The following is a 15,000-nucleotide window of genomic DNA, read 5'->3' as shown; positions in this document are numbered from 1 at the left end:
TCTCTCCTATGTTGTACTGATGCTGAAGGCCGGGTTGGGACATTTCCAGCTGCACAGTTATTCATCAGCCGACGAGCACGTTCATCTACCTTGTCCAGAAGTTGTAGATAAGACGGAGGACAGACCACCCAAAGCAGACTCGCACCTGTGAAGTATAGAGGATCCTGCATCCTTTTTCATCAAGAAGAGGAGCGATTCGCCGCAGCGCTGCCAGCTTCTCAGCTCCTTTCCTGTCGAGATCCTTGATCTGGCTTTTGACATTCATTTCTTTATCAAACTTAATTCCAAGAATGTCCAGTATGTCTGTATCTTCTATCACGATGTCGTTCATTGAGAGTTTGATTGACCAGTTGTTTTGATGCTGTGCTATGTGCAGCATTTGAGTTTTTTTCAGCAAACTTGACTTGTCATAGTTGTCCCCAGGCGGTCATACAGTATATGTTGAAAGCTGCTGTATAAATATTTCATCTTCATTTATCTGATTCTTGTCAAATGAAAATAATATTGGGCAATCATTTGCATATGCATACGATTCTGGGACAAGATCAAGTGGATCATTAAAATAAATATTCTACAACAGAGGTCCTAGAACACTACCCTGTGGAACACTTGCACCAATGAAAAACTCCCGAGAAGTTGCGCCTTTTTACACTACATGGAAGGAACTACCTCGAAGATAGTCTCCCAGCTGTTTAAGTAGCCTGCCATTTATCCCATTTGCCTTGCCCTTGGCCAGAAGCCCATCATGCCAGACCCTGTCAAAGGCTCCAGCGATGTCAAGTGCAATAATGCAGGTGATCATCTGATCATTCAAAGTGTTGTGCCATATAGATGAAAGGTTCAGGAGAAGGTCTGCTGCTGACCGACCCTTTCTGAAGCCAAACTGCCTTTCGTTGATAAGGCAGTGGTCTTGTAGAAAGTGGGTTAGTTGCCTAGAGATAATTATCTCCAGTATTTTGCCTATGTTGGAGAGAAGCAACACAGGGCGAAAGTTTCCCAATTTACAGAATTCTTTTTATGTGTGGGAACCACCCTCGCCTTCTTCCAAAGTTTAGGCAATTGCCTTGTGCAATGCACTCTTTGTAAAGAATTGACTGGGGGAATGCCAACTCATTTGCATATTGCTTTAGGAAATATGGACTGATGTTGTTAGGCCTTGAAGACTTGCTTGTTTCCACTTCCTGTAAGAACCATTTTTAATTCTTTTTTTCCATATGTCTTAGAAGACGATAGGATGTTCGTGTTGTATACGGTTAGGGTTCACCCACTCCACTCTATTGTGGCACACTGCCATTTTGTTGGGACAAAATGTTCTGTAAAAGCTATCGGTCTTCTCAGACAACTTTTGACAGCAAATTATTCCATTCCTGATAGTTTAAGGATAGAAATGTCTGTCCTCTACTCTCGAGAAGTCTTGTTCATTTTTGGCAAGAGACCACCAAAATTGTCTTCTGACGAATATCCTCTTGTTAGCATTGTCTGGCAGTACGCTGGGGACATACCGCCATATGTTAATAAGCAAATTTGATTAGGTGCCTCGAGTTTTGAGGTGTGGGGTGCCTCTTGTATGTTTGCCATGCCATTTACTTGGCATCAGAAGTTAGTCGGCAGTGATAACCAAACCATGGCTGGTTGGTATCTTTGCTGATAAAGGTTCTGCAGGGGAATATATTGATGTTGAAGAGCCAAGATGTGATCCATGGATGCCTGTGCCTTGGCACAGTCAGCTTCCTCTGGAGTATCATGGATGGCGAACCAGTTTGCATGGTCTCAGGTTCATATTGTCCTTGTGAATTCTTCTCTACACTCTGGGTCAAAGGTTATATTTGTGAACACTGCAAGATGATCAGATGAATCAACATATCCAACAGGTCGGCAGGAAATCAGCTGACCTGTGAAGTCCGTCACTACTGGATCCAGAGATGACCCTGGAGAATGTGTAGGAAAATTTATGGGATTTTTTGTCCAAAGATTTCTGAGAAGTTATCGAATGTTTTTTTCTCTTTCTATCTATCTGACCTCCCCCCTCCCCCCCTCTCTCTCTCTCTTTGTGTGTGTTTGTGTGTGGGGGGGGGGGTTGCATGTACACCACGAGGACCCAACACAGGCACACACAGCCCTACACACATGCAGACAACCCAGCCTCTCCTCCTCCCCCTCGGGCGCCCTCCCTCTGACCGCAGCCTCGTGCCCGCAGTGCTCCGTGGAACCGTGATGAGCGTTGACACCTTCGGAGGACTGACGCTGACCACGGTGCTGGTGAGCCAGGTGGTGCGCGCCGGCCGAGTGCGCGTGCTGGGCGGGGCCGAGAGCGCTCCACCTGTGGACCAACCGCTCCTGCGCCTGCCCCTCCGCTCGCCGTGTCGCAGTTAGTGCCTCTTGCGTGCAGATGGGTTGATGTGCATGCAGAAGGGGAATCATGCTATTATAAATATTATATATATATATATATATATATATATTATATATATATATATATATATATATATATATATATATAATAACATATATGTGTGTGTGTGTGTGTGTGTGTGGTGTGTGTGTGTGTGTGTGTGTGTGTGTGTGCGCTGATGTGTGTGCGTGCATGCGCCCTGTGCGTATGCGTGTGTGTACAACTGTCATATTAACAATTGTTCAACGTTTCACTCATGCCTTTCTCCAACACACACACGACAACCCCGGCGCTAACACCCTTTGATGGACCGCAGAGATTCGCTGCTTCTGGGCTGGGAGGACTTCGCCAAACAGCCGACTCTGTATCTGGAGTGGGAAGCATTGCGTTCCTTAATCGCAAGAGATACGTCAAGAAAATTCAGGTGAGGCAGGGTGGTCGCTTGGCTGCGTATGTATGTCCTTTGATTTGTAAGGATGGATTTTATATTTTTTCTACATATCTCATCTTAATCAGAAAGATGGTAGAATGCAGTAAAAGTAACGCATTGATAGAGAAATACAAATTTTACCTCTTGACCCAAGACTCGATCCGGGTCGTCAGAGTGACAATCCGGGTTTTCTAACACCCAATAGATCATGCGACCCACTTATATATATATATATATATATATATATTATATTTATATATAATATATATCTATAACTATATATATATATAATATATTTGTATAACAAACATTATATATATGTTAATATATATATATATATATATATATTATATATATATATATATTTAATATATATGTGTGTGTGTGTGTATGTATCTTTTTATTAATTATATATATGTATATATATACAAATATATATATATATAATTATGTATACAAACATACATACATATATATATATATATATATATATATATATATATATATATATATATTATAAACATATATATGTATTTATATATGTATATATAAATATATATATTTATATATTTATATATATATATTATTCTATATACTATATATATATTATATATATATATATATATTATATATATATATGTATGTATGTTTGTATATATATATATATATATATATATATATATATAATATATTATATATATTTATTTATATTATATATATATAACATCATATATATATAATTTATATATATATATATATATATATATATATATATTATATATATAATATATACATGTATACATATATATATACAGTTATACATATATATATATATTATAACTTATATATATTTATAATTATTTATTTATGTATATAACCTGAATATGTTTCTCTGTCTGTCTATTATATGTATAAATTGCTTTGTATCTAATCTAACAGTGTACATCATTTATTATTAGGTCGGATTATGCATCAGCTTGATTTGTTGTTGTGATTCTTGCCTGTTTAGCTATTTGATTAGCCTTGTTTGGATCCATCTAGCCTTTCCAATTTATGAATTACATATATTCATCTAGTTTTTTCACTACTTAGGAGAAACCAATGATATGGCTATTTGTATTTTGTCAGATATTGTTATATACTATATATATATATATATATATATATATATATATATATATAAAATATATATATTTGTTATTTTGTTTATCTCTTATTTCAGTTGTCTTAATTATCTTAATATTAGTCGTTGCTTGGATCCTGAATTCAAAGAGGTTGAATCCTCCAGAAAGGTTGGGTCATCCAAAGACTGATATAGAACAATTATAACTCCCAAATATAAATTCTAAATGACCCTTCCCCCCCTCTCCCCACATAAAAAAACACCGATTTTCTTACCAAGTTTCCTTACCAAATAGCCGGAATATTGTAAATAATTTAAGCCCGTACTCCACAGACTGGGACGGCTTTTACGTGGAAAACCGCCACCGCACGCCCCTTCCGACCTCCCGTCGCCCAACATCACGACTAGGCGAGGGCAATGGGCGCCAAGGTCACGCCCCCACCGCGCCCATACAAGTCGGCAACAGCAGGAAGGGTAAAAAGAACCGAAATGAATAGACGGAGAAGGAAGAAAGGAGAGAACGGGGAGGCGGAAATCTAAAAAATCGAGGAGGGAAGGGGAAACAGAGGTAGTTTGGCCGGAACTTTCTTTTTTTGGCGCTTTTGAATTACTTTTTTGTTCGCCTTTCATAACTATTTAAGTTCATCTATAGCTATGCGTGTACGAACGGAGATAAGACGATACTGCAGTAAGTACTATGAATCATAGATTACAGTACGGAAAAACAAATGGAAACAGTTACAATATATGTACATATATATATATATATATATATATATATATATATATATATATATTTATATATATATATATATTTATATATATATATATATTTATATATCATTTATATATTTATACATATACATAGAAATCTATTATAACATATATTATATGTATATATATATATATATATATATATTATATATATTATATATATATATATTCTGTGTGTGTGTGGTGGGGGGGCGTGAGGGGGGGGGGGGGGTGTAAATGTGTATTTTTCCGGGTTTGACATCCTTCCACCTTTTTAGAAAGAGGAAACAGAAGCAGAACGTGAACGGAGGGACGGTGATGGGCGATTAGTGGCGAGGACTAGCGTGGGCGCGCTGCGCTTTCCCTCCGCCTCGCGCTTTCCCCCGAGGCAGAGGGGGAAGCGTCTGTCTGGCGCCAGAAGATCTTCCGGACCGGGCGTTCCACCGTGTCTTCTGCCCCGGCGCTGTATGCCTTCGCGATTGTTCTTAAGGGAAGAAGGGGCAGCCACACTGGGAAAAGATACAAAATCTGTCATATATATATAAATACACCCACCCACACACACACAGACACACACACACACACACACACACACACACACACACACACACACACACACCCACACACACACACACACAATATATATATATTATAATATATATATATATATATATATATAATTATAAATGATATAATATATATTATATATATATATGACTACATAAGCTGTATATAGATGTATGTTTTAATATTGTTATTTTTTATCTCTCCATACAGTGGTTTGTGTATTGTTTCCACTTTCATTTCGTAGTTTACTTTCTCCGATTGTGCTTAGCGCGGGCGGACCGCCCCCGCGCCCCTTTGCCTCTGCGCATGGCGTGAGGGAGCGAGCCCGAGGTGATTAATGGCTGGCGAAGCTTTGTGACAGAGTGATGATATGCGCATGTGTGTATGTGGGAATTATATGTATATTTGTAATATCACATAAAACATTACATACACTCACGCCAACACTCACATTCAACATCGCATTCATACTCACACACACACACACACACACACACACACACACACACACACTAATCACACACACACACACACACAACCACACACACACACACACACACACTCACACACACACACACACACACACACACAGATTAATCTCTAGGTATATATTTGTGTATCATATCTATATAATATATATATATATATATATATATACAATATATATATAATATATAATACATTATGTTGTATGTATGTATATATATACACATATGTGTATGTTTGTATATATATATATATATATATATATATATATATATATATATATATACACATATATAAATATGTATACATTTATATATATTTACACATATACATATACATATATACACACAGTATGGTTATGATCCAGCATACGAAAGAAAACGTATGCTTTGTTTTCGGGGATAGGCTGCTGAAGATTATATTTTATTATATATTTTTCTTCTCTGCTTAAGTTCTGCATTTATAGTCTTCCGTTTTGAGAACAACTTGCTTTCATCTGCTGTGTAGCTTTCTGGGAGCAACTAACTTTTAACTTTAGGGAATACCGAGATCTATAATGATTAGGAATTTTGGAATGAACCTAAATTTAGGTATTTGGTCTTCACTATTTTGTTTGCCATATACTTCACACACACACACACACACACACACACACAACATCACACACACACACACACACCACACACACACACACACACCACACACCACACACCACCACACACACACACACACACACACACACACAACCCACACACACACACAACACACACACTTCTAGATTCATAAGCAGATATTACATTAAAAACAAACAAAAAAAAATGGAGATGAATCAGTTTCACTTCAAAGCTTCAAAATGGACACGCTGTTCACTTCAAACCTGACCACACACAAACACATACAAAAAGTTTTTGAAGAAGTCGAAGGGGAGTGGACACGGCATCAACCTGCAACTCTTTCTTCAACCAAGAACTACCGATTTGATACTGGTGATATAGATTGAGTAAAAGCAATGGTTGTTCGAATTGTGAGCCTTATTCTGATGATAGTGTCAGTCGATGCAGAGAGAGCGAGAGAGCATTGAGAGGGAGATGGGGAGAGAAGAGATGGAGGAGGAGAGAGGGCGGCGAGAGATGAGTAGGAGATCGAGGAGAGAAGTAGGAGGAGAGAGAGAGAGGAGAAGACGAAGAGAGCGACGAGAGAGGGGAGGGAGAGGAGAGAGAGAGAGAAAAAGGAGAGAGAGAGAGAGCGAGAGGGAGGGAGAAGAGAGAAGGATGAGAGAGAGAGGGAGAGAGAGGGAGAGGGAGAGAGAGAGAGGGGCTAGAGGAGAGAGAGAGAGAGAGACGGAGGGAGATGAGAAGAGAGAGAGATAGAGAGAGAGAGAGAACGTGACGAGAGAGGGAGAGAGAGAGGGAGACGAGAGGGAGAGAGAGAGAGAGAATGAGAGAGAGGAGAGAGAGAGAGGACGAGATGAAGTCTGCGGCGAGACTACGAGAGAGAGAGGAGAGAGAGATGAGAGAGAGATGAAGAGAAGAGGAAGAGGGGAGAGAGATGGGAGAAGAGAGAGAGACGAGAGAGAGAGAGAGAGACGAGGGAGAGAGAGGAGGGAGGGAGCGAGAGAGAGGAGGAGATGAGAGAGGGAGAGGAGTGAGGGAGAGAGAGAGGGAGAGAGAGAGAGCGAAGAAGAGGAGAGAGAGAGAAAGATGGGGAGAGAGAGGAGAGAGAGAGAAAGAGAGAGAGAGAGAAAGGATGAGAGAGAGGAGGAGAGAAGAGAGAGAAGATGAGAAGGAGAGAGAAAGGGTTGAAGGAGGGATGGAGAAGGGATCCCTTTGAGAGATAGCGGAAGAGACCGAGTGGCTTGGAGAGAGGACTGGGGAGACGAGTGGTGCTGAAGGAGATGGGTCACGTGGATGGGGAAGAGACGGGTGGGTGGAACGGGGGAGGGGGCTGTCGGGGAGCGAAGTGAGGGGGGATATGGGGGGGTGGAGTGAGGAGGATGAGAGGAGAGAGAGAGACGAGAGAAGGCGAGGAGACAGAGAGGATGAGAGAGAGAGGAGAGAGAGAGGAGAGAGAGTGACAAGATGAGAGTATAGAGAGGAGAGAAGGGAGAGAGAGAAAACGATGTATGGAGTAGAGCAAGAGGAAACATGAAGGGATAAACTGAAAAAAGAGAGGGAGATAAGTAGAGATCCAACTGATAGATAGATAAGAGGGAGGGAAAACGCAAATTGTTAGATAGATAGAAAGATGGAGAGGAGAAAAACGATATAAATGAGGAACACGAGAGTAGGGAAAGAGAGAGAATGAGAGAATATAAGGAAAAATTAGAGAGATGAGGAGAGAGAGGAGTGACGAGCAGAGAGAAGGAGAGGGGGAGAGAATGAGATGAGAGAGAGAGAGGAGAGAGAGAGAGAGAGGGAGAATCGAGGAGAGTGGAGAGAGGATGAGGAAGGAGAGAGAGAGAGAGGGGGGGGAGGGAGAGAGAGAAGATGAGAGAGAGAGGGGAGGGAGAGGAGGAGAGAGGGGGGGGGGGGGGAGGGAGCGAGGAGAGAGGGAGAGGGAGAGAGAGAGAGTGGGGGGGGGGCGAGGGAGAGAGAGAGAGAGAGAGAGAGGATGTGAGGAGAGAGAGGGAGAGAGGAGGAGGACGAGAGAGGATGAGTAGAGAGAGCGAGATGAGAGAGGGAGAGGGGGTGGGGGGGGAGGAGGAGGAGAGGAGAGAGAAGAGAGCGAGCGAGCGAGCGAGAGGAAAGAAAGAGAAAGAAAGAAGCAGCGAGAGAAGCGTATGAGTCCGCTCGGGACGCCCGTTCCGCGCGTGTGTTGTGTCTGGAACGGAATGGAAGGAATCAAAGACTTCTAAAAAAAGAAAAAAAAAAAGAAAAAAAGAAGAAAAGTTCTTTGTATCATGTTACAAACATATATATCTGTGCTATGGTGTAAGGTAGATGTAGTGAGGCTTTTCTGCCAAGCTCTTAAGGAGTCCTTTAGGAAAAGAGATTTCTTTTTAAAGAGTCTTCTCAGAAGTTTTGCTTCAGTGGAAGTGGAGGAAGAATGTCGGATCGGCGCGGGGGGCTTCACAGAGGGCGTGGAAACCGGGGGGGGGCTTATCAGGTAAAAACTTTCTGTTGTTTTTTTATCTTCCACTTTGATTTTTGACCTGAAAGTTCAAAAATATCGAGAGCAAAAAAAATATCATTCTGTGAATTTATGTTTTTCCATCAATAATGTTATTAGTTTGTTTATCAATACTATTATTTTACTTAATATTATTATATTGTTGTTTGTTGCTATGGTTATTGATGTGGATTATTGTTATTATCAAATTACCATAATTCATTACCACTACTACTCTTATTGTTGCCTTCTTCTTGTGGCGTTTTGTTGTTGTGTTATTGTTATTAATTATTATTTATTATTATTCATTATCATTTTTTGCTGTTTGTTGGTATTGCTTTTGTTATTATTATCCCTAGTATTGCAAACAAGATTATGATATGAACTTATTATCATTATCATTACTATTATGATTATCTATCATAATTATTATATTACTTATATTATTACTTATTGTGTTATTCATTATTATTGTTTTCTTATTGAAATTATTCAGAATTATCAACTTTGTCAATTATATCGCATCCACACCAACACTAAGCAATGTGCTATTAAATCCGCCCCCCCCGCCCTTCTTGTCCATGAATCGTCAAAACGAAACACTTTGAAGAAAGTGTTTTGCCTTTGCTTTTGACTCAAGTGTATCACCCAAAAAATCATCAACTGGACAGAGGAGATGCATTAAGGAATATAAAGAAAAGAAAGAGAACCACTAGAAAAGGCAAAGAAAAAAAGTGAAGGAAAAAACAGAAAAATAATAAAGAAGATAACTTTAAAGAGAACATACAACAAGGATTACGAAGTTTTAGAAATGAATACAAGGGAATGGAAGAGAAAAAAGAAAACGAAGGAAAGCGGCTCGCTCGCCTTGTCCACTGTTCGGTTAACTCAAAAAAACGGTGACAATAACGTGTTTTTACAAGTCATTATATTTTGCTTTAATTATTCGTATTTTATATATGTAGTGTTATATGTGTATATATTGCATAGTTATGCCTTAGCTTTTTGATGTTCACGAGGTTTCATAACAGGGTATTTGTAGGATATGTTTTGCTTTCTTAAGAATATAGGGTTAATTAGCTCTTTTCTTCTTTTTTGTATTTTTTTATCTTTGCGTATGTTGCCATGTTGAATCATTTACCTACATGAGGATACTAAAGACTTCATTAATTTGTACATATGCAGTGACGGGCGTACATTCCTAAATACGAACGTGTATTTTAATCACTTCTTTACTTGTGTCAAACTGAGACAATGTGATCTGCATATAAGTGTATAACGTCAACACATATATATTGTCGCTACTTTTGTTGTCAAACGATATTTTGAACATTTTCCATTTGTAATTTTGTCTGTCTCCCTTATTTGTTCACTGTCAACAATACATTGATTAATTTTGGGTTTTGTCGTTTTTTTCTTTTTTTTTCTCCTTGTTTTCGCTTTGAACAAAGCAGTTAATTTTTTTGTCATGCTTTCCTCTGAATTCTGCTGACGAAGATGTGAGTGATTCGTTTTAGCATAATTGCCCTTTTCTCTTCACTTAATACAATTGGTTTTTTTTTTTTTCTGTATTACGAAATTAACAATGGATTACACACCCACATTTGTGTATATATCTGAATAAATAATATTGACATTTATATATAAATATATATATATATATATATATTATTACATATATATATATTTATATTTGTTGTTAAATATAATATATATTTAATATAATTTATTATATGTATATATGTATATATTATACACACACCACACACATTACACACACACACACACCACACATATATATATATATATATATATTATATATATATATGATATATATATATATATATTATATATCATATTTTCTATCTCATATATATTATTTATGTATATATGTATATATATATATATATATATTGATTGTAAAATATATATATATATATATATATATATTATATATATATATACACAAAACCTAACTCCATAGACCAATAGCGCTTCGTATTCCCCCAGGATTGCTTCAATGTTATGATTAGTTAAAGAAAATAAATTTTTCTACTCATTGTGTTTATTGTACCCAAAAAGTATGCACATGCCTTTGCAACAAACTATAATTAATTTTTGAACATTTTTCGGATACATTTGTTGTGTCCATATATATATTTATCTATATTATATATATAAAATCTATTAATATATTTATATATATATATATATCTATATTATATATATTACATATTAGTATATATATATATATATATACCTATCAAAAATTATCATATTATATATAAATATATATATTATATATGTATTATATATATATATTGATATATATATATATATATATCTATGTTATATATATATATACATATAATATATATATATTTATATATATTATATATATAGTTATTATATATATGTAATGTTATAGATACATAACACACACACACACACACACACACACCACACACATTAACACACACACACACCACCTTCCCCACCAAAACAATATATTATATATATATATATTATATTATAATATAATTAATATATATAATTATATATATATGTATATATATGTATATATATATATATTTAAATATATATATAATATATTATTATTATAATTTATAATATATAATATTTGCGTGTATATGTGTGTGAGTGTAATATACTTATATATAATTATAATATATCATATATATATATATATTATATTATATATATATATATATATATATATATATATTAATAACACTGCCACTAAAAGAAAGGAAAAACTTGCGACGTTTCGAACTTTTTCATGAAAGTTCCCTCTTCAGGGCGAAAGCAATCCAAAAAATTGAACTAGAGTAAGTAAAATTTAGACCAATAATATATATAGGAAAGATGGCCGTAGGGACAAGGGCTGACTCAGAGTCACAGAAGAAGGATGTTTAAGGGTTCAATTAAGTTAGGGAAAGCTCTTTCCTCTAAAAAGGAGGTACAGATCATCCAACCCCATTGACCAGCACTCAAAAATTAATATTGGGAATCTTTTTAATTAAAAGCGATTCCAGCATCTTTCTTTCATACGCATTAGGACGATTTGTGAATTAACTGAACATTATTCCAATTAATGATGTGACCGGCATCACGCATTGTGAACGAAAACAAGCATTTGATTCCCTTGCCGTATCCTAACATCGCGTTTAAGTTCACTTATTCTCTTTTCCAAACTCTCTACCCGTGTCACCTATGTAGAACTTCGGACATTCTTGGCAAGAGGAATAGGTAAAATGCCCAGAAGAAAGTTGCAAGAGTAGCGTTGGACGCATTGTGTTTAATCAAAGATTAAACACAATGCGTCCAACGCATCCCAGTAAAGAAAAATTTACTATAAAGAAACTGCCGATATTGTAATATTCTCAAGCGAGGAAAAACATTAACATTTACCGAAACTTAAAGCACTGGAATTAATGTATCAAAGATTAAACACAATGCGTCCAACGCTACTCTTGGCACTTCTTCTGGCATTTACGCTATTCCTTGCAAAGAATGTCCGAAGTTCTACATAGGTGAAACGGGTAGAGAGTTGGAAAAGAGAATAAGTGAACATAAACGCGATGTTAGGTACGCTAGGGAATCAAATGCTTGTTTCGTTCACATGCGTGATGCCGGTCATATCAATTAAATTGGAAATTAATGTTCAGTTTTAATTCACAAATCGTCTAATGCGTATGAAAGAAAGATGCTGTGGAAATCGCTTTTAATTTAAAAAAAGATTCCCAATATTAATTTGAGGTGCTGGTCAATGGGGTCGTGTTTGGATGATCTTACCTCCTTTTTAGTAGAGAAAAGCTTTCCCTAGATTTAATTGGACCTTAAACATCCTCTCTGCTGGACCTGAAGTCAGCCCTTGTTTCTCCGGCCATCCTTTCTTTATATATTCTGGTCTTAAATTTACTTATTCTATTCATTTTTTTGGATTCTTTCGCCTGGAAGAGGGGAACTTTCATGACAAAAGTTCGAACATCGTCCGCAAGGTTTTTCCTTTCTTTTTAGTGGGAGCAACCGTGTTATTAATTTTGTTATGTGCACGTTACTGTGTTTTTTGTCCGATTCATAATATATATATCAATATATATTATATTAATGTGTGTGTTGTTGTGTGTGTGCCAAATTGCCTTGTTGTGTGTGATGTGTGTGTGTGTGTTGTGTGTAATGTATTATATATATATGTATATACATATACATAATATATATATATATATATATATATATATATATATAATTAATATATATATATATATATAATTACTGTTAGCGCATCTATACATTATATGAATATTATATATTATAATTATATATATATATATATATATATATATACTATATTAATATTCTATATATATATCACCAGTATCGTATAATTACATAATATACTAATATTCCACCATATAGGTAGATTATAATTGATATAGAGTGCTGTAAATTAAAAAAATAATTTGATTAAGATTGATTACTGAATATAATGATGATTAAGGATATGTAATAGTAGAATAAAAAATATTAAATAATAATGTATATAATTGTAATAATAATGATTATAATAATTGTGAATAATATTGATAACAAAAATAATAGTCGTTAATGATTAATGACAATGATCAAGAAGATGATAAAGTGGTGGAAATGACAAGGGAACCTCGAAATAATAAAAACAATGATGTAAAATAATCATGTTTAATAAAAATAATTAAATAATAATAATAATAACGATTTTAATGATGACAACCATTAATATTCAAAAATAATAAAATAATAATCAATCATAAACACCCTCACAATGGACAATAACAGTGATGATAATGACGTCACAGATTGGAAAAACAAGATGTTACGTCTTCGGACACCCTCAGCACGACAAATTATCCTCACTTCGGAAGGGTATTGTAGAGGACTTTCTTCGGTTGGTTATACCCCCCGACCCATCGAATTACATGAGCGAGGATCTGTAGAGTCTCCCCGGCCAAGGATGCCCGGTGTCTCGGGTGCTGGGCGGATGAAGGATGGCTGTTTTTTGTCCTATCTCGGCCAGGTCTTAGCGGACTGTTCGCGCTACTTGGTGGGAAGCAGGGCGTCGGTTGGTTGGGAGATAAGGGACGTCACGGTCGAGGATTTGCTTTCTCTAGGATCTATCTGGTCTGACTCACGTATCTATTCTTATCCGGTTCTTCTATCTATCTATCTGTCTATCTATCTACCACTGACTATCTATCTATCTATCTATCTATCTATCTACCAGCCTTTCTCATTAATTTACATACCGACCCAGTAACCTAGCAACTAACCTCATTCATCTTTTCATCCAACCTATCCCATCCAACCACACAACCTCAACTTCTATCACCTCGAAGAAAAACCAATAAGACAAACAAGCAAACAAGCAAACAAACTCACTCTCGCTCCACGCAGGGGAAGGAGCAGAAGGTCTGGTCTCTGCCGAAGTTCTCCCCGTCGCCCAGGGTCTGCGGGAGGTCCCTGTGCAGCGTCTCCGGCAGGAATAAGGCCACGATGCCTCCGACGATCGAAGCCACGCCCAGGAGCACGAGGGGAAAGAGGGGCGCCTGCTTGCCCTGGGACGAGGCGAAGAGGGGGAGGGAGAGAGATGTGCTAGGGTTATTACTAATATGTTGCTGTTTTTTTTATCATCAGTAATACCGTTATTATTATAATTATTATCATTTCTCATATATCCAACGAAATTTCCTCAACCTCTCCTAAGCATTATCCTTCATCGTAACTCCACCCCCGCGCGAGCGCCTACCAGTTCCACGATGGTGGGCGAGAGGAGGGAGGCCACGTAGCCCATGATGTGCACTGCCGCCACCCCCTGCGCGCGCTAGTCGGCAGGAAAGTGGCGGCCGCAGTATGGAAGCCCTATGTTGTAGGATATGTTTGACCGAGCAAGAATCGGCCCAGAACTGCAGGGATGGCGATGGCCAAGGGGCTTATCTGGGGTCAGAATTGGGTTAGGTGAGGTGGGGCGAGGTTTTTGACTGTTGGTCGACTAGGGTTGGGGGGGGTCGGCACCCATAATTCTTAATTATTTCGTTGAATTTGGTTGAAATAATCAATGTTACCATTGGGTGCCAATACAAA

At 37.1% G+C, this 15,000-nt stretch overlaps 3 protein-coding genes across 4 annotated transcripts in view; 2 read left to right on the top strand and 1 right to left on the bottom strand.

Annotated features, from left to right (window-relative positions):
- The window catches only part of LOC147469185 (uncharacterized), a 5,628-nt gene extending 3,255 nt beyond the window's left edge, over positions 1-2,373 (top strand). The window contains exon 4 of the mRNA XM_086550480.1: positions 2,198-2,373. Coding sequence (XP_086406606.1) covers positions 2,198-2,373 — 176 coding nt within the window. The remainder of the gene's footprint in view (positions 1-2,197) is intronic.
- LOC147469184 (secreted frizzled-related protein 3-like) overlaps positions 1-15,000 on the top strand; it is a 70,574-nt gene that overhangs the window by 35,290 nt on the left and 20,284 nt on the right. The gene's annotated exons all lie outside the window — the stretch shown is intronic.
- LOC122242249 (organic cation transporter protein) overlaps positions 14,224-15,000 on the bottom strand; it is a 39,412-nt gene continuing 38,635 nt past the window's right edge. Inside the window, 3 exon segments of the mRNA XM_086550201.1 lie at positions 14,224-14,474; positions 14,666-14,800; positions 14,803-14,848. Coding sequence (XP_086406327.1) covers positions 14,295-14,474; positions 14,666-14,800; positions 14,803-14,848 — 361 coding nt within the window. The 3' untranslated portion in view covers positions 14,224-14,294.

Source organism: Penaeus japonicus, unplaced genomic scaffold (assembly GCF_977035675.1).
Source record: "Penaeus japonicus unplaced genomic scaffold, GWHDUDI00000001_assembly GWHDUDI00000023, whole genome shotgun sequence".
NCBI lineage: Eukaryota > Metazoa > Arthropoda > Malacostraca > Decapoda > Penaeidae > Penaeus > Penaeus japonicus.
The sequence above is the reverse complement of the archived record's forward strand: the minus strand, read 5'-3'. Positions and strand labels throughout refer to the sequence as shown.